General features: G+C 39.9%; 1 protein-coding gene across 12 annotated transcripts in view; it reads left to right on the forward strand.

Moving 5' to 3' along the window:
• The window catches only part of LOC130367665 (complement C3-like), a 229,346-nt gene that overhangs the window by 95,997 nt on the left and 118,553 nt on the right, over positions 1-14,796 (forward strand). For all 12 annotated transcript variants that reach the window (XM_056570233.1, XM_056570231.1, XM_056570230.1 and 9 more), the window contains exon 15: positions 4,870-4,999. In XM_056570233.1, the coding sequence (XP_056426208.1) occupies positions 4,870-4,999 (130 nt within the window). The remainder of the gene's footprint in view (positions 1-4,869; positions 5,000-14,796) is intronic.

Consider the following 14,796-nt stretch of genomic DNA (forward strand, 5'->3'; position numbering starts at 1 on the left):
TATGTTGTGTGCTATTTATTTGTATTTTTATTAGGGGGGACTTGTATATATTACATTTTTTATATATATTTATATTACACTTTTTAAGTTCCCATAGGGGATTATTAGAAACAATGATTAGATTGCTATGTACTGTCCAGCGCTATGTAATATCATAATACTGATCAGTACTATCGGCAGGCACAGGGATATTGGCCATTCTGCACTCATTACTATTAGTGCTTATCTGATACCGTGATTGCATTGCAAGGGTTCAATGAGCCCACCCACCTCCTTTTTCAATATGGATGTTGTGATCGTCAATGTTTATGGCATCTTTATTGTCAATGGTGGGCATGATTTTGATCGTTGATGTCCGCCATTATCAGTGACTCCCCGGCTGCTGATAGCAGCCAGAACTTACACGCTATGTGTGCAAAGTTACTCTCTTCAGAGCTTTACATTTACGGCACATGTCCTTATAGGGTTAAGCCCTTTTTTTGCCGTGACCAATTCCTGAGGTGACTGTTCCACAGATTTGCAGTTGTTATGGTAAAAAAGGCTTGTCGCCTGAGGGAGTGCCCCCATGTCTATTGAGGGGTTTTACCTACAAGAGTATATAAAGGACCATACATAAAATATGGGAAAAAACATTTTCAAAGTTGATCATATTCTCTTAAAGGTCTCTTCTAAACAAATTTAATTATTTTAATCTTCCCTCATGAAGAGGAGACACATGGTTCATTTCATATATCATTTCATAGACAAATGCTTTTATTTTCTGGTGCCAAGAGTCAAAGAGGTGTTCCCAAGACCCTGAAGTGCTGAGGGCTGAAATGCCTCCTTGCCCTCCCATCCCGGACTCACCCTGATTGTGGGCTCTGCATAGAATTTGTGCAGAGCTGTGATATTTGGAATCAGGGCTCGGCTTTCTGCTGACTGTCAATCAAGCAGGGAAAGGGATTGGAGTGGGAATGAAGAGGTGTTCCAGCCCTCAGCACTTCAAGGGCTTGGGAGCACCCCTTGCAGCTGACAGATTCCTATTATGGAGATGAGCTTCGAAGTGTAGGTTTTACATTTGCTTTGCCCATTTAAAAAAAAGGCATACAGAGCCTATTTACTGGCATGTTAAGCCTTCTCAAGAAAGGTTAGTGTGAATCATGCCTCCATGTAAACAACCTTCAGAAGACCTCAAAAAGTGGTATAGAGACACAAAGAACTGGAAAGCTTTGTTAAAGACTTGGGTGTACATCTATCCATGGTAAGGCAAACTGCCCAAAAATAGAGAACATTCAGGACTATTGCTACTCTCCCTAGAAGTGGGCATCATGTTAGGGTTACCAAAAGAGGTGAGAAAGAACCAAAAGACATGCATGACCTACTATTAGAAAAAACTGAAAGACTTAATATCACACACCTGTGATGTCCATTTTAGTATTTTCCCATTTTAGGCCCTGTTCAGACTTTGTTTTTATGCATGATCAGTTTTCTGTGGCATTCCCCCTGGATAGGGAATAGTTAATGCTATTAGCCAATGGGAACTCGGATGGGGTTATGTAAACCCGAGCTCTGCTGAACTCTGTGCTGGTTATTAGTTTTACTCTATGTCTGTTTATACAGTGCCTTGTGAAAATATTCAGCCCCCTTGAACTTTTCGACCTTTTGCCACATTTCAGGCTTCAAACAGATGCAAATCATAAAATGTTGCAGTATCGTGTAATACCTTTTTTATTGGACTAACAGCATTTTGTCTACAAAATGCTGTTAGTCCAATAAAAAAGGTATTACAAGATACTGCAACATTTTATGATTTGCATCTGCATCACTGGACTAATACGGCTACTCAAATTTACTACAGGCTTCAAACATAAAGATATAAAACTGTATTTTTTTGTGAAGAATCAACAACAAGTGGGACACAATCATGAAGTGGAACAAAATTTATTGGATATTTCAAACTTTGTTAACAAATAAAAAACTGAAAAATTGAGCATGCAAAATTATTCAGCCCCTTTACTTTTAGAGCAGCAAACTCTCTCCAGAAGTTCAGTGAGGATCTCTGAATGATCCAATGTTGACCTAAATGACTTATGATGATAAATAGAATCCACCTGTGTGTAATCAAGTCTCCGTATAAATGCTCCTGCACTGTGATAGTCTCAGAGGTCAGTTTAAAGCGCAGAGAGCATCATGAAGAACAAGGAACACACCAGGCAGGTCCGAGATACTGTTTTGGAGAAGTTTAAAGCTGGATTTGGATACAAAAATATTTCCAAAGCTTTAAACATCCCAAGGAGCACTGTGCAAGCGATAATATTGAAATGGAAGGAGTATCAGACCACTGCAAATCTACAAAGACCTGGCCATCCCTCTAAACTTTCAGCTCATACAAGGAGAAGACTGATCAGAGATGCAGCAAAGAGGCCCATGATCACTCTGGATGAACTGCAGAGATCAACAGCTGAGGTGGGAGACTCTGTCCATAGGACAACAATCAGTCGTATACTGCGCAAATCTGGCCTTTATGGAAGAGTGGCAAGAAGAAAGCCATTTGTTAAAGATATCCATAAAAAGTGTTGTTTAAAGTTTGCCACAAGCCACCTGGGAGACACACCAAACATGTGGAAAAAGGTGCTCTGGTCAGATGAAACCAAAATCGAACTTTTTGGCAACAATGCAAAACATTATGTTTGGTGTAAAAGCAACACAGCTCATCACCCTGAACACACCATCTGTCAAACATGGTGGTGGCAGCATCATGGTTTGGGCCTGCTTTTCTTCAGCAGGGACAGGGAAGATGGTTAAATTTGATGGGAAGATGGATGGAGCCAAATACAGGACCATTCTGGAAGAAAACCTGATGGAGTCTGCAAAAGACCTGAGACTGTGACGGAGATTTGTTTTCCAACAAGACAATCATCCAAAACATAAAGCAAAATCTACAATGGAATGGTTCACAAATATACATGTCCAGGTGTTAGAATGGCCAAGTCAAAGTCCAGACCTGAATCCAATCGAGAATCTGTGGAAAGAACCGAAAACTGCTGTTCACAAACGCTCTCCATCCAACCTCACTGAGCTCGAGCTGTTTTTCAAGGAGGAATGGGCAAAAATTTCAGTCTCTCGATGTGCAAAACTGATAGAGACATACCCCAAGCGACTTACAGCTGTAATCGCAGCAAAAGGTAGCGCTACAAAGTATTAACTTAAGGGGGCTGAATAATTTTGCACGCCCAATTTTTCAGTTTTTTTTTTTGTTAAAAAAGTTTGAAATATCCAATAAATTTTGTTCCCCTTTATGATTGTGTCCCACTTGTTGTTGATTCTTCACAAAAAAGTACAGTTTTATATCTTTATGTTTGAAGTCTGAAATGTGGCAAAAGGCCGAAAAGTTCAAGGGAGCCGAATACTTTCACAAGGCACTGTATCTGAGTTTTAACCATGGTTTGATTCCTGTTATTATATTGATTTTAATCTGCTTGGTTTTAAGTACATCTGTCGGTTTTTAGTACCTTGTAATATCTTAGTCTGTGTTCACACTGTGAGTCTTGCTTGTACTCATGCTCTGTATTTAGGATCCTGACCTTTATTCCTCCATGTTATGGAGTTTGGCTTTGTAATATTCCTGTTTGGTATCCTAAATTGTAATCTTCCATGTTTTGGAGTTTGGCTTTTGTGGAGTCTGTTCAGACTCATCTTGTTCTCAGTCTAATGTTCCGTGCATTATATTTATGTTTCCTTCTAGGTCAGTATCCTGATCACACGATGTAGTGTGCCTGCTGGCTAGAAGTCTATTTGGCATTATTATTGATGTCCCTCCATGATTGGAGTGAGGAGTCTAGTTTGTTCTTTGTTCAGTGTCCAGTGTGAACAGTGTTCAATGTTTCCTGACCTGTTTAGTGTTTGACATTCAGTTCATCTGTTCATCTCCTGCATCTCCTGTTTTTTGCTGTGTACTTATTCCATATCTAGTCTTGTTCATTTATTCATATCTGCCATTTTTATTATTTCCGGTTTATGAACTGTATGTTAGTAAGCTATATCCTGCCCTGTTTGTATATTTATATCCTGTCTGCTTTATCCAGTTGTTTGGTTGCTTTCCCGTTATGTTTCTGGCGTGTCCCCGACAATGTACAGTATTATTTTTGTACCTTTATGCCCATTGCACTTTAGTGCAGGGAGGGACTGGCTTCAGGTTGTCGATCTGCCGTTTAGGGTGGATAAGCAAGTAGGCAGGGAGAGTGTTTCTAGGGACAGCTTAGGGCTCACTCTCCCTGTCCACCTCCAGAATACTTTGAATGATATAAGATGACAAACAACAACAAAAAACTAAAATATCAAATACAGAATGGTGGGGAAAAAATGTGTTGTGTTTTGGAATGGCCAAGACATGATCCGAATGGGGGCTGCACATGCAGGACATCCCAGAAATATAAATGAGCTGAAACACATTTATAAGGAGAAAATTCCAAAAGAGTTGTTAAATTAAAGGTTTCACTTACTTTTTCTTCCTGCACTGTGGATGTTTACCCAATGTAGTCAATAAAAGATACGCACAGTACAGCTTTCAGAGATGACAATTAGACCTTATACCACATTTTATTACATATTAATGCAGGGGACTGGTTTAAATTAAGCTGTCCACTCTCACAAACCCATCAAAACTAGTTCTTAATTTCCATGGGTACCTCATACAAATAAAAGCAATGACCTAATTCAAACACATATCCAACTGCTACCCTAGTTTTGATAAATCCACCAATAAGCAATGGAGGTTTACAGAAGTAACAGTTTGTGGACCATTTGGCCCTGCTATGTCTATAATGGTATAATAATAATATAGATGGCATTCAATATGACAGATTTATGTGACACGTATTTGTTTCTCAGGTATGGGATACTGTGGAGAAATCCAACCTTGGATGTAGCCCTGGAAGTGGTGCTAATAATATGGGCGTATTTTACGACGCTGGACTTGCTGTACAGACAAATTTTAAAATGACCACTACGGAGAGAACTGGTAATTGGGATTGCTGGTGCTTTATTTCATGGGAGATTAGTGGTTTGCACTAGGACCTAGGGATCAAATCAAACCAACAAAAATCTCTATATGGGTGGGTTCACACGGGAGAGCATCCACTGCATTGCTGGCACACACAGAGTTAAGGCAGGGCGAGCTCCCTGCTGCCACCGTAGCTCTTTGTGTCCGCTCGTGACTGCAAATTTCCCGCTCCGCCTTAATTCTGTGTGTGCCAGCGGCGCATCCGCGGAATCAAATACGCTGCAGATGCACTCCCATGTGAATGTACCCTATCAAGGTTTTTGCTCTGTCCTTGCTTTTATGGGTTGCTTCCCAGCTCTCCTCAACATGTTACCAATCCCATCATTGAAGCTTTGCATTTATTTAAAATTGAAAGTTATTTGAAGCAAATTACCTATATAACATCTAAGCACTTTACAGACGAAACTTATACACTATTGGGGGAGATTTATCAAATCCTGTGCATAGGAAAAGTTGACCAGTTGCCCACAGCAACCAATCAGATTGCTGCTTTCATTTATCAGAGGCCTTTTAAAAAATAAAGAAGCAATCTGATTGGTTGTTATGGGCAACTTGTCGACTTTTCCTTTGCACAGGTTTTGAAAATCTCCCTCTATTGTGCCTAGGGCAGGACCAGAGTAAGAGATGCATGACACATGGATTCCAGGACACCAAAAACAGAATCCCTGCATCTTGCGCCATAATTAAGCTAGGTTTCCACACAGGTTTTTTTCTGGTGTATTTTGGAAAACTGCCACTGCAGTTTTTGAGCCAAAGTCAGAAGTGGATCCAGCAAACGATGAATCAATGATGAAAATTAGAATAAACCTTACCTGTTTTAGGTCAATTAGGATTACCAAAAATATTTATATTTGCCAAATGCCAGAATAATGAGAGAAAGATAATTTTTTTAAGGCATTTTTATTAGTTTCTGCAAAGTCAAAAGTTTACAAACACTAGGATTACTATGCCTTTAAACAATTTGGAACAGCCCATATGATGATTTCATGTCTTTGGAAGCTTCTGAGGTTTATTGACAACATCTGAGTTAATAGAGACATACATGTGGATGTATTTTACTGCTTCTGTGTGTACCATCATGGGAAAGTCTAAAGAAATCAGCCAAGATACCAGGAAGAAAATTGTGGACTTGCAAAAGTCTGGATCATCCTTGGGTGCAATTTCCAGATACCTGCAGGTGCCTCGTTCATCTGTACAATTATACGCAAGTACCAACAAGCTGGGAATGTCCAGCCATCATATCGCTCAGGAAGGAGACGGGTTCTGTGTCTCAGAGATGAACGCGCTTTGGTCCGACATGTGCATATCAACCCAAGAAGAAAAGCAAAAGACCTTGTGAAGATGCTGGCAAAAGCTGGCAAAGTTATGTCATTATCCACAGTGAAATAAGTACTGTATAAATATGGGCTGAAAGACCACTCTGCTAGGAAGAAGCCATTACTCCAAAAGAAATATAAAAGCCAGATTAATGTTTGCAAATGCACACAGGAACAAAGATCTACATTTTTGGAGACATGTCCTGTGGTCTGCCGAAACTAAAATTGGCCACAATGACCATTGTTACGTTTGGAGGAAAAAGGGAGAAGCTTGGAAGCCTAAGGACACCATCCCAACTGTGAAACATGGGGGTGGCAACATCATGTTGTGGGGTTGTTTTGCTGCAGGAGGGACTGGTAAACTTCACAAAATAGATGGCATCATAAGAAAAGAGGATTATATGGCAATACTGAAGCAACATCTCAAGATATCAGCCAGGAAGTTAAAGCTTGGGCGGAAATGGGCTGGACAATGACCTGAAGCATACTACCAAACTGGTTACAAAGTGGCCTAAGGATAACAAAGTCAATGTTTTGGAGTGACCATCACAAAGCCATGATCTCAAATCCTATTGAAAATTTATGGGCATAGTTAAAAAAGGCAGGTGCGAGCGAGGCGACCTACAAACATGGCTCAGTTACACCAGTTCTGTCAGGAGGAATGGGCAAAAATTCCTACAAACTATTGTGAGAAGCTTGTGGAAGGATATCCAATACGATTGACCCAAGTCATACAGTTTATGAGCAATATTACCAAATACTAATGAAATGTATGTAAACTTTTGACTTTGCAGAAAGTAATAAAAATGCCTTAAAAAATTATCTCTCTATTATTCAGGCATATAATTTAAGGGGTGGGCTCACTTTTGGGATATACTGTAATATAATGTGAGGGGTGGACTCACTTATAGGAGATACTTTATATATAATGTGAGGGGTGGACTTACTTATGGGAGATACTGTATATAATGTGAGGGGTGGACTCACTTATGGGATATACTGTATGTATAATGTGAGGGGTGAACTCGCTTATGGGAGATACTGTATATATAATGTGAGGGGTGGACTCACTTATGGGATATACTGTATATAATGTGAGGGGTGGACTCACTTATGGGATATACTGTATATATAATGTGAGGGGTGGACTCACTTATGGGATATACTGTATATATAATGTGAGGGGTGGACTCACTTATAGGAGATACTATATATATAATGTGAGGGGTGGACTCACTTATGGGAGATACGGTATATATAATGTGAGGGGTGGACTCACTTATGGGATATACTGTATATAATGTGAGGGGTGGACTCACTTATGGGAGATACTGTACATATAATGTGAGGGGTGGACTCACTTATGGAAGATACTGTATATATAATGTGAGGGGTGGACTCACTTATGGGAGATACTGTACATATAATGTGAGGGGTGGAGTCACTTATGGGATATACTGTATATATAATGTGAGGGGTGGACTTACTTATGGGAGATACTGTATAAAATGTGAGGGGTGGACTCACTTATGGGATATACTGTATATATAATGTGAGGGGGTGGAGTCACTTATGGGAGATACTGTATATATAATGTGAGGGGTGGACTCACTTATGGGAGATACTGTATATAATGTGAGGGGTGGAGTCACTTATAGGAGATACTGTATATATAATGTGAGGGGTGGATTCACTTATAGGAGATACTGTATATATAATGTGAGGGGTGGACTCACTTATGGGATATACTGTATATATAATGTGAGGGGTGGACTCACTTATGGGAGATACTGTATATATAATGTGAGGGGTGGACTCACTTATGGGAGATACGGAATATAATGTGAGGGGTGGGGTCACTTATGGGATATACTGTATATATATTGTGAGGGGTGGAGTCACTTATGGGAGATACTGTATATATAATGTGAGGGGTGGACTCACTTTATGGGAGATACTGTATATATAATGTGAGGGGTGGACTCACTTATGGGAGATACGGAATATAATGTGAGGGGTGGGGTCACTTATGGGATATACTGTATATATAATGTGAGGGGTGGAGTCACTAATGGGATATACTGTATATATAATGTGAGGGGTGGAGTCACTTATGGGATATACTGTATATAATGTGAGGGGTAGATTCACTTATGGGAGATACTGTATATATAATGTGAGGGGTGGAGTCACTTATGGGATGTACTGTATATATAATGTGAGGGGTGGACTCACTTATGGGAGATACTGTATATAATGTGAGGGGTGGAGTCACTTATAGGAGATACTGTATATATAATGTGAGGGGTGAACTCACTTATGGGAGATACTGTATATATAATGTGAGGGGTGGACTCACTTATGGGAGATACGGAATATAATGTGAGGGGTGGGGTCACTTATGGGATATACTGTATATATAATGTGAGGGGTGGAGTCACTTATGGGAGATACTGTATATATAATGTGAGGGGTGGACTCACTTTATGGGAGATACTGTATATATAATGTGCGGGGTGGAGTCACTAATGGGAGATACTGTATATATAATGTGAGGGGTGGAGTCACTTATGGGATATACTGTATATATAATGTGAGGGGTGGAGTCACTTATGGGATATACTGTATATATAATGTGAGGGGTAGACTCACTTATGGGAGATACTGTATATAATGTGAGGGGTAGATTCACTTATGGGAGATACTGTATATATAATGTGAGGGGTGGAGTCACTTATGGGAGATCCTGTATATATAATGTGAGGGGTGGACTCACTTATGGGAGATACTGTATATAATGTGAGGGGTAGATTCACTTATGGGAGATACTGTACATAATGTGAGGGGTAGATTCACTTATGGGAGATACTGTATATATAATGTGAGGGGTGGACTCACTTATGGGATATACTGTATATATAATGTGAGGGGTGGACTCACCTATGGGAGATACTGTATATAATGTGAGGGGTGGACTCACTTATGGGATATACTGTATATATAATGTGAGGGGTGGACTCACTTATGGGATATACTGTATATATAATGTGAGGGGTGGACTCACTTATGGGAGATACTGTATATATAATGTGAGGGGTGGACTCACTTATGGGAGATACTGTATATAATGTGAGGGGTGGAGTCACTTATGGGAGATACTGTATATAATGTGAGGGGTGGAGTCACTTATGGGATGTACTGTATATATATAATGTGAGGGGTGGACTCACTTATGGGATGTACTGTATATATATAATGTGAGGGGTGGACTCACTTATGGGATATACTGTATATAATGTGAGGGGTGGAGTCACTTATGGGAGATACTGTATATATAATGTGAGGGGTGGACTCACTTATGGGATATACTGTATATATAATGTGAGGGGTGGACTCACTTATGGGATGTACTGTATATATATAATGTGAGGGGTGGACTCACTTATGGGAGATACTGTATATAATGTGAGGGGTGGAGTCACTTATGGGATATACTGTATATAATGTGAGGGGTGGACTCACTTATGGGATATACTGTATATATAATGTGAGGGGTGGACTCACTTATGGGATATACTGTATATATAATGTGAGGGGAGGACTCACTTATGGGAGATACTGTATGTATAATATGAGGGGGTGGACTCACTTATGGGAGATACTGTATATATAATGTGAGGGGTGGAGTCACTTATGGGATATACTGTATATAATGTGAGGGGTGGACTCACTTATGGGATATACTGTATATATAATGTGAGGGGTGGACTCACTTATGGGATATACTGTATATATAATGTGAGGGGAGGACTCACTTATGGGAGATACTGTATGTATAATGTGAGGGGTGGACTCACTTATGGGAGATACTGTATATATAATGTGAGGGGTGGACTCACTTATGGGAGATACTGTATATATAATGTGAGGGGTGGACTCACCTATGGGAGATACTGTATATATAATGTGAGAGGTGGACTCACTTATGGGAGATACTGTATATATAATGTGAGGGGTGGACTCACTTATGGGAGATACTGTATATATAATGTGAGGGGTGGACTCACTTATGGGAGATACAGTATATATGTGAGGGGTGGAGTCACTTATGGGAGATACTGTATGTAATGTGAGGGGTGGACTGACTTATGGGAGATACTGTATATATATAATGTGAGGGGTGGTGTCACTTATGGGATATACTGTATATATAATGTGAGGGGTGGACTCACTTATGGGATATACTGTATATAATGTGAGGGGTGGACTCCCTTATGGGAGATACTGTATATATAATGTGAGGGGTGGAGTCACTTATGGGAGATACTGTATATATAATGTGAGGGGTGGACTCACTTATGGGATATACTGTATATATAATGTGAGGGGTGGACTCACTTATGGGATATACTGTATATATAATGTGAGGGGTGTACTCACTTATGGGATATACTGTATATAATGTGAGGGGTGGACTCCCTTATGGGATATACTGTATAAAATGTGAGGGGTGGACTCACTTATGGGAGATACTGTATATATAATGTGAGGGGTGGAGTCACTTATGGGATATACTGTATATATAATGTGAGTGGTGGACTCACTTATGGGAGATACTGTATATATAATGTGAGGGGTGGACTCACTTATGGGAGATACGGAATATAATGTGAGGGGTGGGGTCACTTATGGGATATACTGTATATATAATGTGAGGGGTGGAGTCACTTATGGGAGATACTGTATATAATGTGAGGGGTGGAGTCACTTATGGGAGATACTGTATATAATGTGAGGGGTGGAGTCACTTATGGGATATACTGTGTATATAATGTGAGGGGTGGAGTCACTTATGGGATATACTGTATATATAATGTGAGTGGTGGACTCACTTATGGGATATACTGTATATATAATGTGAGGGGTGGACTCACTTATAGGAGATACTATATATATAATGTGAGGGGTGGACTCACTTATGGGAGATACGGTATATAATGTGAGGGGTGGTCTCACTTATGGGAGATACTGTATATATAATGTGAGGGGTGGACTCACTTATGGAAGATACTGTATATATAATGTGAGGGGTAGACTCACTTATGGGAGATACTGTACATATAATGTGAGGGGTGGAGTCACTTATGGGATATACTGTATATATAATGTGAGGGGTGGACTTACTTATGGGAGATACTGTATAAAATGTGAGGGGTGGACTCACTTATGGGATATACTGTATATATAATGTGAGGGGTGGACTCACTTATGGGAGATACTGTATATAATGTGAGGGGTGGAGTCACTTATAGGAGATACTGTATATATAATGTGAGGGGTGGACTCACTTATGGGATATACTGTATATAATGTGAGGGGTGGACTCACTTATGGGATATACTGTATATATAATGTGAGGGGTGGACTCACTTATGGGAGATACTGTATATATAATGTGAGGGGTGGACTCACTTATGGGAGATACGGAATATAATGTGAGGGGTGGGGTCACTTATGGGATATACTGTATATATAATGTGAGGGGTGGAGTCACTTATGGGAGATACTGTATATATAATGTGAGGGGTGGACTCACTTTATGGGAGATACTGTATATATAATGTGAGGGGTGGACTCACTTATGGGAGATACGGAATATAATGTGAGGGGTGGGGTCACTTATGGGATATACTGTATATATAATGTGAGGGATGGAGTCACTTATGGGAGATACTGTATATAATGTGAGGGGTGGAGTCACTTATGGGAGATACTGTATATAATGTGAGGGGTGGAGTCACTTATGGGATGTACTGTATATATATAATGTGAGGGGTGGAGTCACTTATGGGAGATACTGTATATATATAATGTGAGGGGTGGACTCACTTATGGGATGTACTGTATATATATAATGTGAGGGGTGGAGTCACTTATGGGAGATACTGTATATATATAATGTGAGGGGTGGACTCACTTATGGGAGATACTGTATATAATGTGAGGGGTGGACTCTCTTATGGGATATACTGTATATATAATGTGAGGGGTGGACTCACTTATGGGATATACTGTATATATAATGTGAGGGGTGGACTCACTTATGGGAGATACTGTATATATAATGTGAGGGGTGGACTCACTTATGGGATATACTGTATATAATGTGAGGGGTGGACTCTCTTATGGGAGATACTGTATGTATAATGTGAGGGGGTGGACTCACTTATGGGAGATACTGTATATATAATGTGAGGGGTGGACTGACTTATGGGAGATACTGTATATATAATGTGAGGGGTGGAGTCACTTATGGGATATACTGTATATATAATGTGAGGGGTGGAGTCACTTATGGGAGATACTGTATATATAATGTGAGGGGTGGACTCACTTATGGGAGATACTGTATATATAATGTGAGGGGTGGACTCACTTATGGGATATACTGTATATAATGTGAGGGGTGGACTCCCTTATGGGAGATACTGTATATATAATGTGAGGGGTGGACTCACTTATGGGATATACTGTGTATATAATGTGAGGGGTGGACTCACTTATGGGAGATACTGTATGTATAATGTGAGGGGTGGACTCACTTATGGGAGATACTGTATGTATAATGTGAGGGGGACTCACTTATGGGAGATACTGTATATATAATGTGAGGGGTGGACTCACTTATGGGATATACTGTATATAATGTGAGGGGTGGACTCCCTTATGGGAGATACTGTATATATAATGTGAGGGGTGGACTCACTTATGGGATATACTGTATATATAATGTGAGGGGTGGACTCACTTATGGGATATACTGTATATAATGTGAGGGGTGGAGTCACTTATGGGATATACTGTATATATAATGTGAGGGGTGGACTCCCTTATGGGATATACTGTATATAATGTGAGGGGTGGACTCACTTATGGGAGATACTGTATATATAATGTGAGGGGTGGACTCACTTATGGAAGATACTGTATATATAATGTGAGGGGTGGACTCACTTATGGGATATACTGTATATAATGTGAGGGGTGGAGTCACTTATGGGAGATACTGTATATATAATGTGAGGGGTGGAGTCACTTATGGTATATACTGTATATATAATGTGAGGGGTGGACTCACTTATGGGATATACTGTATATATAATGTGAGGGGTGGACTCACTTATGGGAGATACTGTATATAATGTGAGGGGTGGACTCACTTATGGGATATACTGTGTATATAATGTGAGGGGTGGACTCACTTATGGGATATACTGTATATAATGTGAGGGGTGGACTCACTTATGGGATATACTGTATATATAATGTGAGGGGTGGACTCACTTATGGGATATACTGTATATATAATGTGAGGGGTGGACTCACTTATGGGATATACTGTATATATAATGTGAGGGGTGGACTCACTTATGGGATATACTGTATATATAATGTGAGGGGTGGAGTCACTTATGGGAGATACTGTATATATAATGTGAGGGGTGGAGTCACTTATGGGATATACTGTATATAATGTGAGGGGTGGACTCACTTATGGAATATACTGTATATATAATGTGAGGGGTGGAGTCACTTATGGGAGATACTGTATATATAATGTGAGGGGTGGACTCACTTATGGTATATACTGTATATATAATGTGAGATGTGGACTCACTTATGGGATATACTGTATATATAATGTGAGGGGTGGACTCACTTAGGGGAGATACTGTATATATAATGTGAGGGGTGGAGTCACTTATGGGAGATACTGTATATATAATGTGAGGGGTGGACTCACTTAGGGGAGATACTGTATATATAATGTGAGGGGGTGGACTCACTTAGGGGAGATACTGTATATATAATGTGAGGGGTGGAGTCACTTATGGGAGATACTGTATATATAATGTGAGGGGTGGAGTCACTTATGGGAGATACTGTATATAATGTGAGGGGTGGACTCACTTATGGTATATACTGTATATATAATGTGAGATGTGGACTCACTTATGGGATATACTGTATATATAATGTGAGGGGTGGAGTCACTTATGGGATATACTGTGTATATAATGTGAGGGCTGGACTCACTTATGGGATATACTGTATATATAATGTGAGGGGTGGCCTCACTTATGGGATATACTGTATATATAATGTGAGGGGTGGACTCACTTATGGGATATACTGTATATATAATGTGAGGGGTGGAGTCACTTATGGGAGATACTGTATATATAATGTGAGGGGTGGAGTCACTTATGGGATATACTGTATATATAATGTGAGGTGTGGACTCACTTATGGGATATACTGTATATATAATGTGAGGGGTGGACTCACTTATGGGATATACTGTATATATAATGTGAGGGGTGGCCTCACTTATGGGAGATACTGTATATATAATGTGAGGGGTGGACTCACTTATGG

This window comes from Hyla sarda, chromosome 4 (genome assembly GCF_029499605.1).
Source record: "Hyla sarda isolate aHylSar1 chromosome 4, aHylSar1.hap1, whole genome shotgun sequence".
NCBI classification, from domain to species: Eukaryota; Metazoa; Chordata; class Amphibia; order Anura; family Hylidae; genus Hyla; species Hyla sarda.